General features: G+C 39.1%; 1 protein-coding gene across 1 annotated transcript; it reads left to right on the forward strand.

Annotated features, from left to right (window-relative positions):
• Positions 1-685: 685 nt before the first annotated feature.
• Positions 686-20,011, forward strand: alas1 (aminolevulinate, delta-, synthase 1). Its single transcript, XM_072280325.1, has 11 exons — positions 686-829; positions 7,092-7,306; positions 8,561-8,761; positions 9,648-9,785; positions 9,907-10,129; positions 10,513-10,697; positions 11,292-11,471; positions 13,590-13,754; positions 16,183-16,451; positions 17,874-18,036; positions 19,711-20,011. The coding sequence occupies exons 2-11, from the start codon at positions 7,105-7,107 to the stop codon at positions 19,869-19,871; spliced, it is 1,887 nt and encodes a 628-aa protein (XP_072136426.1). The 5' UTR covers positions 686-829; positions 7,092-7,104; the 3' UTR covers positions 19,872-20,011.
• Positions 20,012-21,012: the final 1,001 nt, after the last annotated feature.

The raw sequence follows: 21,012 nt of genomic DNA on the forward strand, positions 1-21,012 counted from the left end.
GACACACGCCACCAGTATCAGGAGCAGTTATTACCCCTCAACACATCAGGCTCCTGAACTAGACGGGATAACTTCACTTACCCCATTGCTGAACTGTTCCCACAGCCCATGGACTCATTTTTTAAAGACTCTTCATCTCATATTCTTGATATTTATTGCTCATTTATTTCTTAACATTGATATTTTTTTCCCTTATTTTTGTATTAGCAGAGTTTGTTGTCTTTTGCACACTGGGTATCCGCACACTGGGTATGATTTCATTGATTCTATCATGGTTATTGGAATTTACTCAGAGTATGCCCACAGGAAAATGGATCTCGGGGTTGTACATGGTGACATGTACTTTTGATAATAAATTTATTTTGAACATTAAAAGTTTTAAGCTTCTTTAGGTTGTGTTTTTATTGTAACCCACTTGTTTTTTTTAAAAAAAGTAAAAGATTGTAGGATTTGTGGAGTGAGTTGTTGCAGTTGCAGGAATGCCTTCACCAGAGGGCAGCTTCGCAGGAGCCGGCCAACAGGCGAACGGGGTCGAGCTGCAGCGGGGCATGTGACAGACACGAACGATGCGGGGTGAAGGTTGCGACTGATGGGCGGGGCTGGTGATGTCATGGGGGAGCGGGGCGCTGGCAAGCTCTCGCGATGATTGGCAGCCGGCGGTACGGTGATAAGCGGCGCAGACGCGGTGCGCGGCGCCAGTTCGTCCTCAGTGCAGGGCAACGAGGAGGTCGTGTGTCGCCGGTCGTGGTCTACCGACTCCAGCACCGCTCACGGTCCGAGAAAAGAGTGCCTGCTGAGCTGCCAACCCCGCCACCAGCATTAACACCGGGTAAGAGAGCCCAATGCTTTTATTTTAAAAACTCAATTGGACATCGGTTCCTTGGGCCGCTCTGCCATCGGCCTCGGTTACTCGGTGGCACCGGCTGGTTGACCAAGGACTGAGGTCGTTGATGTGGTCGTCCAGCAACAAGTGGCTGACGGGGAGCATTGGGATTACATTTGACTGAGGTGTCCAGACCAGGACTTGGTCGCAGAAAGGAGGGTTCTAAAGCTGTATTGTTTATGTTTCTCTCTACAAAGTTTAGAGGAGCATTCCTGAGCTAGAAAGTCATAAGCCCTCTCACACCATTCCTTTCTCTTCAACAGAAAATTATGTATCTTGTAGGCTGTAGTAACAAACATTGGTTCAAAGTACAATCTTTATATCCTCAGTCAAATTCATTAAACGGTATCTGGGTAATTGGCAACTTCCTACCTTAAGTGACCTGATATGAATGCTTGGCGTATTGCAACAGCGCTTTCACATTCGTAAGATGTTTTGATATGACCAATGATTTGGCAAGGTTGGAAATCCTCAGCAGAATAGCTAGCCTAGGGAGGAAAAAGTATTCAGCCAGGAAACATTTGGGAGAACATTTCTTGACGTGGATTATTAAATGTATTAAGTGGCTGGTTTACAAAATGTTTTCTGTTAGTTCAACAGCAAAAATAAATATTTTTAAACTTTGTTTTTTTAACTGCTATTGCAGCAGTTGTATTTGTTATTGGGATGAATAATAGTCTCTACAACACTTGATTTAATCACTGTTTTTCTGCTCAGAACTATTCAATGCAGCAGTAGATCTGACGGATGATTGTATTCTGCAGTTTGATTTCTCACCTGCCTGTCACTTCTCCGTGGGTTGCACCCCCCCCCCACCCTGTCTCCTGTGGTCCACTCTCCTCTTATCAGATTCTTTCTTCAACTCTTTACCTTTCCCCACCCACCTGGATTCACCTATCACCTTCCAGCTAGCCTCCTTCTCCTCCCCTCAGCTTTTTATTCTGGCACCTTCCCCCTACTCAATATCTATTAATTTCCGTAGATGTTACCTGACTTGCTAACTACTTCCAGCATTTTGTGCGTTGCTTTGGATTTCCAGCATCTGCTGACTTTCTCGTGTTTATTGTATTTGTAGTAACCTGGTTGTGTATATTGGATTGAGATGAACTTTCTATCTGTGCTGTTACAATGTACTTTTAAAATGAGATGTTTGGAGAAAACTGACTACTGTCTTCAATGCATTAACAGTGAAAGGTTTTATTGGGATATAGTTGCATTCAAAAAGCATCAGCTCTAGCCTCTGATAATCGTTACTTGTCAAAATTGTTTTCATCATTTTTTCTGTTCCTGGGACTGTAACAGTTTCAGTTATGAAATGGGTATACATTGGTTATACTGATTTTCAACAATTTCACTTGCCTCTATGTTTTTGCTTTCCTGTGTCAGTATTAATATTTATTATAATTTTTTGTTGAAACATTTCTGAAAAATCTCTGGGAGGCAGTTCAAATTTTTCATATGCCAACTTCCTGTAATTTGCTCCTTGGAGGCTAATCATTTTTGTTTCCTTCAGTTACATGACACACGTTTCCCAGATGTTTGACAACTTTTGGGAGTATACATTTCAGCAGTTTTTAAGAGTATTTTTCATAGTTCTGCACGCCCTGCTTGCATTTTTGTAAGTATTCTGACTTTTGTAAATCTATGAATGGGCAATGACAAAGAATGTCAGATAAACAAAAGAAACCCCAAAATATTCAAAACCAACTTCAGTATTTTGACTACAGTACTGTGCAGAGGTTTTAGCCATCATTGTGTGTGTACGTGTATACATATACTCTTGCACAAACTGTATCCTTCAGATTTGACGTTCCTAGTTTGCGTGCATTTTCTCGTTTTCCAAATCTGAGGATTTGGGAGAAAAATTATTCTTGTGTTGTGGAGAAAGTAATGTTCATGTAGATAATTAGGTTTGCAGCTGTTCTTAAGGAGCTTGGAGGAAATCTTGCAGTTTGAGTAGTTTCCAGTTTAAATTGGCAATCAGTCTTAGAAATTTTGTTGCCAATTGTGATGATTGAAGAAGCTGCTTTCAGCTACATTATTTGCTATTTAGCAATACAATGCGAAGTATGTGCTTCTGGCCTTTTGAGCCACACTGCCCCAGCAACCCCACAACAAACCTGAGTATCCCTATCCTATAACACGACAATTTAAAATGGCCAATTAATCTACTCTATGTCCATGGACTGTGGAAGGAAGCTGGAGCACCTGGGGAAAACCCTGGAATTCCACGGGGGGGCGGTGACGGGACATACAGACACTTCATAGTCGGCACTGGAATTGAAGTCTGGAACGTCCTGAGCTGTAATAGCATCGTGCTAGCCGCTAAACTACCGCAGTGCCCGCCAATTCACTATTTAGTGAATTGTGTAAAAGGTGATGGTGATCCTTAAAGTATTTTGATGTTTTACATGACTTTAAACTGGGCCTTAAGGAACCTTGAATTTTGTCAGCAGCTTGAAAACTTTTGTATCTTTTGAAGTATTGAATATTGTTTCTGGTTTGTATCGGTTTAGTACAAAATAATACTAAAAACTGTGAAACAAAGGTAGTCCTGAGCGCTCTATATTATTGGATTGACGAATACAGCCTATCTCTTGAGCCTGATCAAATCCACTTTTGATCAGTATGATTTAATATCATTGGATTGAACTAATGAATATTTCTGTGAATACTTTGTCTAACTAAGCATAACAATGCCAGTGTCTGATACAAGTTCAGTGAACTCTTTATAAATTGTATAGCCTGAAGTGGTTGCCAAATCAATCACAACAAATTCAAATTTTAGAATTTTTACTTTAATCCATTTATCTTTCCTTTTAACTCCAGCATTCAATTGATTTAGTTTATGTCAATGTCAGCGAAACAGCTGTCAGGAAGCAGAGTGGAGAACATGCTCTTATCTGTATCAACAATGCTTGGGGTGGAGATGGCTGAGATCCTCTTACTCCGAGTTGTATCACTGACACTTTGTCCTGGATCGGCTATGTGAACATGATGGCCAAGATAGCACATTGCCATCACTGATTGCTCAGAAGGCCAAGGAAATTTGGCATGTGTGTATCTGTATATATACAAACATTATGTCTCAATGCATTGCAACTGCTTGGCCCAAGATTGTGAAAATTTGCAGAGAGTTGTGAATGCAGCCCAGTCTATGGGGAAAACCTTTACTGATCTTCCCTTTATTGACTGTCTGCACTTCCTGCTGCGTTGGGAAAGTAGCCATTGCAATCAAGGACTGACGTGCGAAGGTTTTTTTTTTGTTCTCTCCCTCCCATGGGGTAGAAGAAGCAAAAGCTTGAAAACACGTAGCACAAAGCTCAGGGACAGCTGCTGTCCCACTTGAATGAATGTCTTGTGCAATAACTATGAACTCTTGATCTGCAAATATACTTGTCATCCTTGCTCTTGTGTACCTGCATTACGTTTTCAATATAATCATAACGTTATATTCGACATTGTCTTTCTTTTCCTTTTGTGCTACCTTGACCTGGATTCGGTGACCATTTTATTATGTTCACCTACAAGAGAAAATCTTCAGATGCTGGAAGAGACAGAAAGAGAGACACACCTCCGCCCAGAGGTACTCAGCAGGCCAGGCAGTATCTATAGAAAAGAGTACAGTTGATGTTTTAGGACTGGAGGGGAAAAAGAGAGTTAGGAGGAGAGGGGAAAAACATAAGGTGATAGGTGAAACTGGGGACGAGGGGTAAAGAGTTGGAAAGTTGATTGGTAAAAGAGATGCAGGACTAGAGAAGGGAGACTGATGGGAGAAAACAGAAGGCTGTGGAGGAAAGAAAAGGGGAAGGAGCACCAGAAGGAGGTGATGATGAGATAAGGTGAGAGAAGGAAAAGTGGGTGGGGACTGGTGAAGGGAGGGTGGGCATTAATGGAAGTTGGAGAAATTGATGTTCACGCCATCAGGTTGGAGGCTACTCAGACGGAATATAAGGTGTTCCTCCAGGATGAGTGTGACCTCATTGCGACAGTAGAGGAGGCCATGGACTGACATGTAGGAATGGGAAGTGGAATTAAAACGTGTGGCCACTGGGAGATGCCACTTTTTCTTGTGGGCAGAGCATAGGTGCTTGGCGAAGCGGTCTCCTGATCTATGTTAGGTCTCACCAATATACAGGAGGCTGCACTGCATATTGTCCATGACCCCAACAGACTCACAAGTGAAGTGTCACCTCGTGTATTCTTGATTTAATTTATTCTTCAAGCCTTGTGCCATAGTTGTTGGATCAGTGGGTGAAGTAATTAACCAATATCTGTTCCTATAGCCATACCGCTAAAAGTTTGCCATTCTTTTGAAGTTATATGTAGTCAAGTTCTACTGAAGGTGTATTTTATACTTTCTAAATGAGGTGATCTGTTAAACAATTTTTTTTTCTCTGTAAGTAAGGTCACATTACTCAATCATAATTTTTTTTACCTCTGCTGTGTAGCAGGGGATTATTTGATCCTCATAGCAACTAGTTGAAAGCTGATTCAGTGGCAAGGTGCACAAAAGGAGCCAGACATCAATCTCCCTTCAGGTTTTTTACATTCCCTATAGTAACAGCTATTAGGAAACCCTGTAGAAAGAAAATTTAAACGCCTGGAGAAATAGTTTGGGGAAATTTATTTGTAAAATTTAGTTAATATTTTCCCATCAGTACCTGGAGCAAAAAATTTTTAAGCAGTTCTAATTTTCTTCCATTATATAAGCCTTGGCAAAACCTCTATGCACCATTGTTAAATGCTACGAAGAGATGACAAAGATGTCAGAGCCAGCTGTCTAATTCTGAACCCTTGTTTGGAAACACTGGATCACAGCCATTTGAGATGTGAGTTAGCTTAGCCGAGGTTAAAGCTTTGGTGTTTCTTTTTGTTTTTGTGGGCTGGTGTTTCAGAGTAGAATAAACATGAGCCTTTTCAAACGTGGGTTTGGTGTTTGGTATTTGAAATACCAGTGGAATACTTTGTTCAGGTGAGTTAACTTTTCAAATCTCAGTGCAATTAGTTGTTTTTCAAACTTGTAAATAGTGTTAAGTGCGCAGATAATAAATATTAAAAACCGAATTTTCTTGCATGTTGATTTTTAATTGACTTTAAGATGTACTTTTCCAGTATCTTTGTTCTCATGAAGACATATTGCTAGAAATATTTTATTTCTGCTAAGATCTAAACAGTTACAGTAGATTATTGTATGCTGTAGCTTGAATTTGATACTATATTTTAAATGGATGATTGCTGGATATGTACGGAACTTTAAGGCATCAAGTTGATATATTGTTTTTAAACAGGTTAGTAGATATACAGGACATTTCTTTCTTTGTATAGAAATTAAGTTTCCATTTCTTTCAGGAAAGATAGTTAAATTTCAAATGGTATTTCAGAATTGTGCAGTGAAATTATACTTTAGAAAAAAGCAATTTGTCAAATTAATGTTGTGGAACACTTATTAGTAAACATTAATGTTGAATGTTAAGAGATAAAAATCTGTGTTAACTAAATATAGTGGGGAGGGAGTCTCGGAATTTTTGCTGGTTTGTGCAACTTACTTGGAGCAACAGGGCTTCTGGAGTCTTTGGCTTGGAGAGTGGGCATGAGGATTTTGAGCAGGCACAATTTTACACCACTCTGGTTATTACTAAACTGAATTTTAGCTCATTGATATTCATCCCAGGCTTGTCATTCAAGTGTTTTTTTTTCCACTCTTTCCTTGCAGTTGAAATGATGCTTTTAAGATTATGCCAATTTCATTATTAATTATCTTGCATTTAATAACCTTTTCAATGAAGTCTAAAGCTTCCTAGTCTATTCTGATAGCCTTGTAATGCTAGCTTTTTCTACATAAGAATTGAAGTCCAAGGGTATACTTCACAGATGCTACTCCTGTCATTTACTTTCTGCCCATCTTGTTCTCATTTTGTATACAAGAAACATTTGTGCTCTAATCTTTATGTATGAAATTTTGTGCTTCTCTACTGGAGTTGATGGAAATGAGTCGATTCAAGTTTCTGTTGGATCACACACGGGGAAAAGTGGATAATGACATTTATCTGCCCTTTCATGTTTAAGTTTAAAAATGTTTAATGACACAAATTGTTGGAAGTGTAAGCAAGGTAGGGAAGGGTTGTAACTGTGGAACTTTTTCCATCCTTTCTGACCTGTTCATTGTCATTTTATTTGAATGTAAGCCATTTTCTTCCCCCTGTAGGTTAAGGACTACAATGGAGGCTGTTGTTCGTCGTTGCCCATTCCTTTCACGAGTGTCTCAGACTTTTCTTCAAAATGCTGGCAAGTCACTGATCTATTATGCACGTCATTGCCCTGTGATGATGATGAGGGCGGGAGCCAAGCCTGAAATGCGCACCATAGCAACCTCAGCTGCTCACTGTCAACAGACCAAAGAAACAACACCAGTGAATGAAAGTAAGTGTTGTTTAAGGAAGAGTTCCCTATTTTAATTATAGAAATATCTATTTCTGACTTCTGTATTTATAATAAGACAGCACAGATGCATGACGTGCTGCGGATGCTGAAAACTTAGAGCGATACTCACAATGTGCTGAAGAAGCTCAGCAGGTTGGGCAGCATCCGTGGATGGGAATTAACAGGCAACGCTTCGGCTCAAGACCCTTAATCCTGATCCTTCAGGTTGATTCTGAAGGGTCAGCTGTTTATTCCCATCCATAGATGCTGCCTGAACCAGTGAGTTCCTCCAGCACATTGTGTGTATTGAATAAGACAGCAGAATGGAATGAAAATTGTTCCTACTGATATGTAAAATTGAATTTTATTTATTTATTTTTTTTTGTTGTTGAGTGATTTATCAAACACCCAAGTGAAGTAAGCTTCAGGGGAGTGAAATGGATAAACTGAAAATAACATGGAAAAATGATATTCTGGCGTCTGTTGATTTTAAACGCTTTAATGCCAAAGTTTACTTGACGTTTAATCCCAAGCTAAAACAACTTCGATGTATTAACATTGAGCAGAAGTATGAGTCCAGTGAGAGAGAAAGCAGCATCAACATTAGACTTCAGATTTGATGGGAAGCTCATTAAACTTTTGGGCAGCACATATGGAAAATGTTTTATTGATGCAATTTTTTTTAAGGGTTATTTTGTATTCCACCATTGACACAACTCAGTGTTTCATGGGTTTGCATAATTAGTTTGACTGCGAATTAATTATAACAACTTCAAGCAGAAGCAACACACACACACACACACAATGCTGGAGGAACTCAGCAGGTCAGGCAGCATCTGTAGAAATGAATAGAGTCGCTGTTTTGGGGTGAGACCCTTCTTTGGGACTGGAAAAGAAGGGAGATGGTGCCAGAATAAAAAGGTGGGGTTGGGGAAGCAGGATAGCTGGAAGGTGATAGGTGAAGCCAGGTGGATGGGAAAGGAGACTGAACCATAGGAGGAGGGTACCAAGGGATAGGTGTTGGGCAGGTGAGAAGAGGTAGAAGCCAGAGTGGAAAATGGGAGGGGGAGGGAATTTTTTAAAACTGGAAGGAGAAATTGATATTCATGCTATCAGGTTGGAGGCCAGTAAATTCAACTCAAAAGTATTTTGTCAAATAATTTATTGAAGTTCTTGGACTTGTAAGGAATGTTTAAAACCATTTTCTTTGTTGTTTCTGAGCCTTCATTTCAAGAATTCCTTAATTTATTACAGAACCTAATAGTTTGACTCCAGCTTCAAGTGCCCCAGGACCCCAGCTTCCACCAGGGCACCCAGTCCCTAGTGCTGGACAGGCTGCTGCTTCAAAGTGTCCATTTCTTGCTGCTGAGATGAGCCATGGCAAAAGCAGTGTTGTTCGCAAAGCCAGTGAGGAACTTTCAGAGGATGTGCAACAAATGCACACAATGAGAAAAGGTAAATTTTCTGTTTGTTTTTAACAGTGTTCTTTTGATTTTTATTTATCAAAGCTTGCTAGAAGAAGCATTGTCCTATAGACACAAGATGATTTTCCAGAGTGTTTCCTACCACTTCAGTAGTAACGCTTAAATGGATGTTTTATGTGCAGCAAAGCTCCATTCTTGATTTATAGGACTGAAAGGTGCAGCATTATGGGGAGCTGCACTTACAATAGCCATCACCTTACAGTAATTCCTTGGCCATTTATTTCATTTCCATTAACTCGCCCATTACTCCCTGAGATCCGTTCTACAATTTATGCCAGTTCTTAAATCCCATCCTGTTGCCTATTATCAGCACTACCTAAGCCCTTTCCTAATTCAGGAGCCTTGCTCTTCTGAGAAACTGCATTGCATATGAGGAGCAGAACAGTGCTGTACTCAGTAATGTCTGTTCACGTGTTCTCAAACTGGAGAGGGCATGACAAAGGAGGACTTGTCTGCGACTGCTGACCCATTCCATATGGTGATGTCATATTCATATCTTACTGTCTTGCAGTACTAAGTGTCTTCAAAACTGACAATTTGTCTTTTTCATGAGCTATGTCCATTCCCTGAATCTGTTAAGTAACACTGGTGGATTACATTGTCATCACTGAATAAAATAACTTGATATGAAAGAAATCCTGTAGAAAGGCATTTCTGCCTTCTAGGCAGTATTTGATGAAGAAGGGGTTCACATTTCCAAAAAAAATGGTGATTATGGACATTTTTCCAGGAAATTAAATCCTCTGTAGTATAGGGGTCATCTGTACTGCTTGTTTAATGCTACTGAAATGGCTATTTTTATAGTTAAAGTTGTATTTTTCACCTAAAGTCTTTAAGTTAACTTTTCTTCTCTGCAGAATTGTCTGTTAATCCAACTGCAGACAACATTAAAACAGCCGGTGGACATGATAAAGATGGCCTGTTGAAAACTCTGCATGGGGCGGTGAAGCAGAAGCCTGCAGTTTCTCATCTCCTTCAGGACAATATACCAAAATGTGAGTGTAAGCAAAGGATGGAAATGGGCAGTAAGCACTGCCAGCCTTTTTCAGCTTGCTCTCAAAATTCCTCCTTGTATTTGTTTCTAACCTGTAGAAACTTCCTTATGTACTTCTGCAGCAGTTCCAGCTTTCAAATATGATGGATTTTTTGAAAAGAAGATTGATGAGAAGAAAACTGATCACACTTACCGTGTTTTCAAAACGGTGAATCGTCGTGCTGATGTATTTCCAATGGCAGATGACTACTCTGATTCAGTGAGCGTCAAGAAAGAGGTTTTTGTTTGGTGCAGCAATGATTACCTTGGAATGAGCCGCCACCACCGTGTTGTAGGGTCCATAATGTGAGTTTCTGAATTTTACTTGTCCCTAAAATAATTTATGGTGCAACATCTACATTTTATAAATTAATGTATTGCTCTTGGATTGATTTTATTTAAAATCTCTTTTGAGAGACTTCATGCCTGTTGTACTTCCTAACTTTATAAATTAATAATTAGGAATTCAATACAAGCTTTTTAAAACCCAAAAAATGTGAACCAAGTTGATGTACCTACAAGTCAGGAGGAGTTAATGTTCTGAATATGACGTAATTTTGCATGGATCCTTGCCATTTTCAAATGCATAAGCAAAATTTTATGTCACATTCACAAAATACCATTTAAAATGCCAATAACATGGTCTTTCTTGATCCCTGCTTTATAAACTTCTCATTTTGTGTTTTTAGGGATACCCTTCGGTGCCACGGTGCTGGAGCTGGTGGAACTCGAAACATTTCAGGAACAAGCAAGTTCCACGTTGATTTGGAGACTGAATTGGCTGATCTCCATGGCAAAGATGCAGCACTGCTGTTTTCATCGTGCTTTGTAGCAAATGATTCTACCTTATTTACATTGGCCAAAATGCTTCCAGGTACGAATCAACGATATCATATGTCATTTGTTGCAGATGTCAAAACTGGAATATTTTAGGATACTTGGAAACGTTTGCCTATCTGTCCGAACCAATTTTTCATCATCGATCACGCTGTTCCCAGATGTGTTCCCATCTCAAAGTTGTCAGTTTTTGTTTCCTTTTTTTGTAACTGCACAGAAATATTCAGTATTTTTTGTCTATAGTAGTTAGTGTCCGATTTGGCTGGATAAAATAGACCAGAATCTCTGCTATTCAGTGTAACTTTGTTGGATGTACATATTACTGATGAGAACAAAAGCTGCTTCTATTCTTCCTGTTTTAATATCCAGTTGCTGCCATCCTGAAGCCATTTATTATGTATTAAAAGCTGACCCCATGGATGTTGACTGTATTTTTAAGTGAAGCGGAAATCTCATTCTCTTTAGGAAGAGAGTGATTTCCTATTTGGGGATTTTATGAAGGTCCCATTATTTCCACCAATACAAATGCACAGGATGATTTTTCTAGATTTATACTGTATATTCTTTGTTGGAATGGTCCAAATAATTCAAGTTCTGGTACTGAGCTCTTGTTATCTTTTAATATGGCCAGGATGTGAAATCTACTCTGATGCTGGAAACCATGCCTCCATGATTCAAGGAATCCGGAACAGTAGAGCTCCAAAGTTCATATTTCGTCACAATGACGTTAATCATCTGCGGGAACTACTGAAGAAGTCAAACCCAGCCACCCCAAAGATTGTAGCTTTTGAAACTGTCCATTCAATGGATGGTATGCAAGGCATTCAAATTTGAATATAAAGTAACTGTAGAATGAATGTTATTTGTATCATATTTTTCATACTTCTCTCAAGACTGAGCTATTTTGACCACAGAGCCCAGGACAGCTACTAAGAAACCCATTCTGCCGTTGTGAACTGGGTGATCAAACTTGAAAGAAATGTTTTGGGGGAGACAACCCTAAAATTCCCTTGAGATCAATCAAGAAAGAAATGCATTTTCTTTCAAACACTGTAGACTTTGTACAGGGACCATCCATCACCATCTCCATCAAGCTCTGTTTCTTTCTCACGAAAAGAACCAGCCAATTCCCCTCCACCATAACCCTCCTCTGTCTGGCCGAACTAGTCCTTGCTCCCAGCTATTTTCCCTTTGACTCCTCTTACTTTCTCCAGGCTCAAGGAGTAGCCAGAGGCACCCATATGTGACCCAGCTATGCCTGTTTCTTGGCTACGTAGAACAGACCATGTTTCAAACCTTCCCTAGTAATGTTCCCCAACTCTTTCAACGCTACATTGACGACTGTATTGGTGCTACTTCATGCACCCGTGCTGAGCTCATCAATTTCATCAACTTTGCCTCCCAGCTTCCAGGATGCACTTAAATACACTTGGTCCATTTCTGACACCACCTTCCTCTTTGTCAATTTCTCAGTTTCCATTTCTGGAGAGAAACTGTCAACCAACATCTTTTACACTGATTCCCATGGTTATCTTGACTATACCTCTTCCCACTCTGTCTCATGTAAAAATGCTATTCTCTTTTCTCAGTCCTTTTGTCTCTACTGCATCTGTTCCTAGGATGCAACTTTCCTTACCAGAGCATCAGACATGTCCTCCTTCAAAATACAGTATTTCCCTTCCACCATTAATGATGCCCTCACCTGCATCTCCATTTCTCGAACATCTGCGCTCGCCCTATCTTCATGCCGCCTTAACAGTGTTAAAAGTTCCTCTTGTCCTTGCCCATGAGCCTTCACATCCAACGCAGTATTCTCCACATCTTCCATCTCCAAAGTATCCTACCACCAAACATATCTTTGCATCTTTTCTCTTACATACACATGCACCACCCTTGATGTAGGAATCCCTTGTCCATTCATCCCTTTCCATTAATCTCCCTCCCTGCAAGTAGCTTAAGTATTACACCTGCCCATTCAGAGTCCCTTCCAGGTGAGACAACACCTCACCTGTGAACCTGCTGAGGTTGTCCATTCTGTCTGGTGCTCCTGAGGTGACCGCCTCTACATTGGTGAGACCCGTCATAAATTGTAAACTGTTGTTAAGCATCTCTGCTTCATCTGCCAAAAGCGGAACTTCTCGCGGAACATTTTAATACTGATTCACATACTGACTGTGTCAGTGCATGGTCTCCTCTTGTGCCAAGATGAGTTCACCCTCTCTGAAGAAGCAGTACCTTGTATTCCATCTGGGTAGCTGCTGACTTTGTGGCATGAATATCTCTTTCTCCTTCTGGTAATTTTTTCCTCTCCTCTATTCCCCACTCTGTCCCCTTCTCACCTGCCTATCTTCTCCCCCACTATCCTCCTCCTTCCATTTCTCCTATAGTCCACTCTTCGCTCCTATCAGATTGCTTCCTCTCAAGCCTGTTACCTTTTCTACTCACCTGGCTTCACCTAACACCTTCTAGCTGTCCTCACCTTCTGCCTACCATTTTTTTTTTTTTTTTTAAATTGTGGTGTCCTTTTCCCACCCCCACCCCCCACCTTCCTTTCCAGTCCTGAAGAAGGATCTCAGCCTGAAATCATTTCCATAGATGCAGCCTGACCTGCTGAGTTCCTCCAGCATTTTGTGTGTGTTCCTGTAGACTTTAAATGTTACTGAAAATGCTAGGTAACCACAGTTCCTCCAGCATTTTGTGTGTGTTCCTGTAGACTTTAAATGTTACTGAAAATGCTAGGTAACCAGCTATTGTGGTTTACCACATCTGTGCAAACTATTTTACTGCTTTGGACTAAAATTTGTTTGTTAAGTTGGTTTTAAAGAACTGTTTCTTGAACAAAAAAAAATGCGATTATTGCACTATTGATATTTTTTTAATTTATAAATTATTAGTAACATTTCTCAATTGTTCAAATTCATTACCTCAGGTGCAGTCTGTCCATTGGAGGAGATGTGTGATGTAGCACATGAATATGGTGCAATAACTTTTGTTGATGAAGTCCATGCAGTTGGTCTATATGGTCCACATGGTGGAGGGATTGGAGATCGGGATGGGATCATGCATAAAATGGATATAATATCTGGAACACTGGGTAAGCTGGCCACAAACAGAAATATTATTGCAAATCTGGTGTCTGTTCTTTTGTCAAGAAAAATATTCATTAAACACGAGGTTAAATTGAAAATCTGATCTATGGGATAAAATTGCAGTTTTGTACATTGCTCTTTTAAACAATGTATCCTATTATAATCAGTTGCCCAAGATATTTGGTGTACCTCATTAATTGCTCCTTAATAAACCTTGCCAAAAAAGCTCATGTCACTAACTTCGAAATCATTTTGAGTATTGCAGCCGAATCACAAGTGTAGACTTCACTAGATAAATGACAGGGGGAAAAGTTTAAACCATGCTTTATAAACTTTAAGGAAATGTTGTTATGTAGGAGATGGGAAGTTAAGGTGGAGAGTTGAGTGCATCGAGTGAAAATGGATGAATATGGAGAGAAAAAAAGGATTTTCTCTGTATCTGTTTTTTTGCAATTGAAAGTAAAATTGGTGTTTAGATTTCAACATGCCAGCTGTGGATTTTGTTCCACAAAGTGGGGTTTCGTTTTGAGATTCATACAGTGAATGATGTTGTAAGTCTGCTAATCATTTCTAATGGCAAGAGATTCCATGTGACTCCAGTCTCCAGTAACCTTCAATGAACTTGCTGTCCAACAGGAATATTTGCCTCTAAAGTGGAGGACATTATTTATGATTTTTTCCAAAAGTGGGTCATTGGCAAAGAACATATTGATTTGAAGACTTGTATTTCTAAGTTCATACTGATCTTGCACAGCTCTTTCAATTTGATTGCAGCACAAGAGCCTTCTAACTGGAAATAATCTCATCAAGAATTTCTTTGTAAATATTTAACACTTGGGCTAGGCTATTCTCTTAAGCATCTAATCATCTTGGATAAATTCAAATGTATATGTTTAAAAGTTTATTTTGTAGTTTGTTTACACCACTTACCTGTAATCCTCTTGTGATGGGCAACTGATTGGAATACAAATTAGCTCTTCTGGAGTCTGAGAAGCTAAATCCAGAATTTAAACTTGTGTGGGGTAATCTGGAGAATTACTGATCTAGCTAGAGCCTTTTGAGTTTGCTTTTCAACCTGTTGAGGACTAAGGGGTTATATTTTTGTAAACTGTGGCTTATCTTGCAGTTCTAAACTTTCAAACTATTGTGTGCTACTATTTATCCTTATTCCCCCAACAATGCACAAATAAACATGGCATCTAATGAAAGGTGCTGTGGCTTAATTTTTTAAAAATTATTTTAGCATTATTCAGTTTTTGACAGCGGGAGTTCTTATTTGAGATTTGCAAAGTGAATTGTTCTTTTTCTTTTGCTTCAAATGTCTTGCATAAAATCTGGCAATGACCTAGATGGTTGTTTACTTCAAAAGTCTAACTAAAGTTCTTGTTACCAAGTGTGCCTGAGCCTTCACAATTTCAAACTATAGTACCATTCATCAAAATCTCAACTGACATACAGCTGACAATGTAGAATGTGTAAATGAATGGTTGCAACAAAGTAGTCATATGTAGTTGATCTACTATTTACTGAGTTGTTCTGTTAAGCAGGCAATTTCGATGTGAATTACAGCATGTTTTTAGTCTTCGTCTAAAACTTTTAATTAAAGTACTGTAATCTGCTTTTGTGCAGAATGGCGATGACTTTTATAGGATTTATACTTTGAAATTGGGAAAATGTGCTTTTTTTTTTGTGGAACTGGGTATTGCTATCTTAACTTTTCAGTAGCATTGTGTCCCAAGTGAGCAGCGAGAAGATGAGGTTAGTTAACATTGGTTATTGTTATGCAGTGATGGGGGTATCATATGAGTCAGTCATTTAAAAAGCACAGGAAAAGGCTCTTCAGCCCATTTAATCCATGCCAAACCGTTTGGACTGTTGACTCCCATTGACCTGCATGGGAACCGCAGCCCTTCATTCCCCTACCATCCGTGCCTATCCAAACTTCTCTTAAACATTGAGCTCGCATGCGCCACTTGTGCTGACAGCCCGTTCCACACTCTCACCACCCTCTAAAGTGAAGAAGTTTCTTCTCATGTTACCCTTAAACTTTTCACCCTTCACCCTTAACCCATAACCTCTAGTTGTAGTCCCACCAAGTCGGGGATCGATGTTCACTTCTGGCTTAAACAGCAAGTCAATTTTAAATTTGAACATACAAAATATAAGGCCTCTAAAGTTGAAATATAAAATGAAACATAAATATGCTATTGTTAAATGAATTAAAAATGTGTCCATTGTTATTACAGATAAAATCTGATTTTTAAACTTCCATTTTAAAAACAGATTAAAACCTTGTGCTACGCAGTAAGCATCTAAGTTTTCTTGTTCTGCCAATTTTAATTGGATCTGTTGCATTTGGGTTGATTAGTTACCTTTCCAGACACTGCTAGTTAAATAAGATAGCAAATGGTTGTATGTTTTGTTTTATTGCAGGAAAAGCGTTTGGTTGTGTGGGAGGCTACATTGCCAGTACTGCATCCCTTGTAGACACTGTCCGGTCGTATGCTGCTGGCTTCATCTTCACTACCTCACTTCCGCCAATGTTACTGTCTGGTGCTTTGCAGTCTGTTCAAATCTTGAAAAGCCAGGAAGGAAGAGCACTACGCCGTCGGCATCAACGCAATGTAAAACACATGCGCCAGTTACTTATGGATGCTGGTTTACCTGTGGTTCACTGTCCAAGTCACATCATCCCAGTCAGAGTAGGTATTGATTAATAACTGTTTTCTCAGTATTCCTTTAGGAAGTTTCATCAATTTGCTTCCTCCAACTTGGACACCTACCACACCTTGTCTGGCTCTTCTTCCCTCTTCCCCCTTCCCCCTAACCCCCTAAACCTTTTCTGTGCCACACTTATGAAAGTAAAAATTGGAAAAGAATTGGGGGCAAACTGCACACCCAAAGGATGGTGGTGATCTGGACCTCATTCCCCGAAAGAGTGGTGGGGCCAGAACTATGTGACATTTCAGAAAGATTTGGGTGAGCCTTGACTTGTTATAAATACAAGATTTTGGACCAGAAGAGGCACATTCATCTGTGTAGCTGTTTAGTAGCCTGCATGTGGATTGAATGTATTGTGTACTACATGCCCGATTTCTGAGTAAATTATGCAAAATTCGCCAGTTTTTCCTGCAGTTTCCTGTTTTGAAATTGTAATCTCTTTTTTGTACGCTAAGCTGGGGCATTGCCAAAGTCTTAAGTTACTTCACATCTAATTAATTGGTAAATTATTTATAGCATGGGGGGGGGGTGAATTCTAGTGAAATTGTTGAGAGTTTAAAGTTGCCAAAATGAGAGCCATCAGAATCAGATTTAATATCACAGGCATATGGTGTGAAATGTGTTAAGTTTATGGCAGCAGTACAATGAAATACAGAAAAAAAACAAACAAAAACAATACTCAGAAAAAAGCTGAGTTACAATAAGTGTGTGTATATATGTCTATTAAATAGTTACAATAAAACAGTGCAAGATTACAGAAATAATAGTAGTATTCATGGGCTCGATTTCAATTTAGAAATTGGATGGCAGATGGGAAGAAGCTGTTCCTGAATCTCTTGAGTGTGTTCCTTCAGGCTTCTGTACCTCCTTCCTGATGGTAACAGTGTGAAGAGGGCATGTCCTGGGTGATGGGTATCCTTAATAATGGATGCCATCTTCCTAAGGCACTGCTCCTTGAAGTTGTCTTGGATACTATGGATGCTGGTACCCATGATAGAGCTGACTAATTTTACAAGTATCTGCAACTTGTTTTAGTCCTGTGCAGTAGTCTCTCCCAATACCAGACCGTGATGCAACCAGTCAGAATGCTCTCTACAGTACAATTTTAGAAGTTTGAGTGTTCTAGTTGACAAACCAAATCTCCTCAAACTCCTAATGAAATATAGCCACTGTCCTGCCGCCTTTATAGCTACAACAATATGTTGCGTCCAGGTTAGGTCCTTAGATATATTTGAGGAACATAAACCTGAAATTGCTCACTCTCGCCACTTCTGATCCCTCTTAGCTAGCCAACTAATTGATTGAATACTTAAAAAGAAATTGTCTACAGGGTCTAGGTTTAAGAAATGAAGGTTTTAATCAAACATTCATTGATTTTTGTGTTCTGTGTATGCCAACTTTAGGTTGCAGATGCTGCTAAAAACACTCAGATCTGCGATGAACTGCTAAGTAAATACAACATTTACGTACAAGCTATCAACTACCCCACTGTAGCGCGTGGTGAAGAGCTCTTGCGTATTGCCCCAACTCCTCATCATACTCCTCAAATGATGAATTATTTTGTTGGTAAGTAGACCTTGTATCAATGCCAGTGAAATTTGAACACCATACTAAGATAGGAGCCTAGTTCAGTGAAGAAAGTTTCAAAGCAAGCTTAAATGGTTATTGACAAAACGGGTGAAATGCATTGAACTTTGAACTGGTGTTCTGCCCCTAGTGATGTCAAAAGCCTAGAGTAAAAGAAAATTATTGAAGTTTACAATAGAGCAGTTTTGTATTTTATTTTTTTGAAAGATTGGTAGAAGTGATACTTAGCAATAGTAAGTGTATGTGACAGCAATGTAGCTGACACTCAACTACCTTCTGAAATAGCCATGAAAAATCATCGTCAGGCAACCATCACCCACTTGTGACATCTAACATAACCAATAAGTGATGGGCTTGCAAGAAATTCCAAAGTTTCAGAGTAAGTTGTTGTCAGAGTACTACCTATAGGTCACCATATACAATGCTGAGATTTACTTTCTTTTGGATGTACTCAACAAATTTTTTAGAATAGTAACTGTGCAAATGCAAACATAAGCAGCAATAACTAATGAGAATGAGTTAAGGTAGTCTTTAAAGTGAGATCATTGACTTGCCAGGTTGGTTAAATGATAAATTGAACATTTCCATATTGGATATGCAATTGTATGTATATGGGTGAAATACTGATGGGCTACGATTACCAAATATGATTTGACCTCCAACAGTGAGGATAATACCTAATTTCTTCGTATTAAACAAATTGTAATATGGCTTATGTTTACAGTCTTTGGATTTGCTGACTGGTATCCCCATAAAATGGAAATTTAGCAGATCCCTTTGAACAGAGTGTCAGCCACGGGGAAACAATCCTTTTATTTCACCCACGTCTGAGCCCTGTAAAAATTTGTTTCAACAAAATTACCTGCTCAAGTTTTTTTTCTTTAAGCACCTAAAATGTTAGAAATATTGTACTGGACCCTGAATGTGAACATTTAAATGTGTGAATATTAAAAGTTCAATTTAAACAGTTTAGACAACTTGAGACAGCATTGTCACTATAGCTGACCTTTTGTGCTACATCATCCTGTACTAGCTGGTGTGCTGGGACTACGATGGTGTTGAGCCAAAACATATCTGGCCATTTTCCCCAACAATTGACCCCCCCCCCCCCCCCAACAACTCGTAGATACAGCCTGATCTGCTGAGTTCCTCCAGCTGCTTGTTTCTTGCTGGGAGTTCGCTCAAATGGCATAGTCCAAGGTGCAAATGAATGACAAATTTGAAAATAGGATCATTAAAGTGGTACATAGCAGCAGGATTTCTTGATGCTGTTAATTTTCTGTACTATTTGATTTCTTTGTCTACATTTTGTCTCTTTTGCCTGTCCCTTTATCCATACCACTCTCTATACTAACAACTCCATGAACTAAATATTCAATTTGTATAGGTTTAACACATGGGTATACTGAAGGTTGTATATTGCTTTGCTACTGAGATACTTGCAATTGTTTTTTTTAAAAAAAGCTACTGGTTTTGAATACTTCAAAGTGGATTATTTTTGGTTTTCCTAAATATGGTCTAATTTTTGGGTTACTTTGGAATCAGAATACATATCAAATAGCTGAGCTTCATTTTGTTTTTGAATAATTGTGATTAGAATTTTAACTTGCTGAATTTTGTACAACTGAGTACATCTTTCATTTTAATTAACAGAAAAACTTTTGCTTACGTGGAAGGAGGTTGGATTGGAGTTGAAGTCCCATTCCTCGGCTGAATGTAACTTCTGCCGAAGACCTCTACACTTTGAGGTGATGAGTGAAAGGGAAAGATCCTACTTCAGTGGAATGAGTAATCTGATATCTGTGAATGCCTAACATGGACCTGTGTCAGTTTGGACTGTCTGTGTATTGGAATTTAATGTCAAACAATATTGTATGTTTTTATAGAAACTAACTACATATTTAATAAGATTATTTCTGTAGTACATAAAAATCTAAATTTAAAAAACAGAAAACCAATGTTTCAGTCTCTTTATTTTATAGTGTTGTGAAAGGAGATGGGGTGGGGGAGTGGGAAGTAGTGTTGATGGAGGTCTTTAAATGAATCAAGATAAGAAACTGAGGGCCTTCCAGTCTAATGGACCAGTATGTAAAGGACTAATACATTTAAGTGTGAAGGAAAAATCCTTGAAGAGAAAACTGCCTTAATGTGAAATCTACTAACGTGTAGTAATTTTAAGAGTCATTAAGGTGACTAGTGTGGTAATTTTAGTTACATTTTAAGTGCATAAGGAAGAACTAGGATTGACAGAGGAAGTTCACATTGGCCTTGCACTACTGACTGCAGAAGAGGTTTATGAAAGTGTTGGCAGGACTGCAAGATTTTTGCGATGATGGCTAGAAAGGGCTACGGTGTTTTTTTTTTGGAGCAGTGGTAGTTAAGCAGAAATATAACATTTGTATAAATTTAAGGTTTAAGATACAATAGCAAGGAGGGTGAGAAATCATGGAATGGATTTGAAGTAATTGTAGAAGAAGTAGGTTTTTGTTCTCGCTTTAGAAAAGTGAGGGGGATTTTGTCCCCAAATATCATACAACACAGAAATGGGCCCTTAGACCCAACTGGTCTGTGCCCAAGAATTCTATCTAAGCTTATCCTGTTTGTTTGCATTTGGCCCATATCTTTTTTGAACTTTTTTTTATCTATGTACATCTCCAGTAACCACCTTTTTAGTGATAATCTACTTTCTCTGGCAGGTCATTGCATATAATGAGCACCCTGTGGGTGAAAAAAGTTACCTCTCAAATTCCTATTAAGTCTTAGCCTCTGTTTCCTACCATCAAGCCAACTATGGTCCAATTTGCTCGTGCTCCCTGGACCTAGATTACTTAAATTTCCAAAAGGCCTACCACATGGGACCTTATCAAAGGCTGTTTAGACTTTGTCAGCTACCTTGCTCTCAAAACACAATGGATACCATGTTTAAAAACAATAATAATTTGAGACATGATAGAC

The sequence above is a fragment of the Mobula birostris genome, chromosome 16 (assembly GCF_030028105.1).
Source record: "Mobula birostris isolate sMobBir1 chromosome 16, sMobBir1.hap1, whole genome shotgun sequence".
NCBI lineage: Eukaryota > Metazoa > Chordata > Chondrichthyes > Myliobatiformes > Myliobatidae > Mobula > Mobula birostris.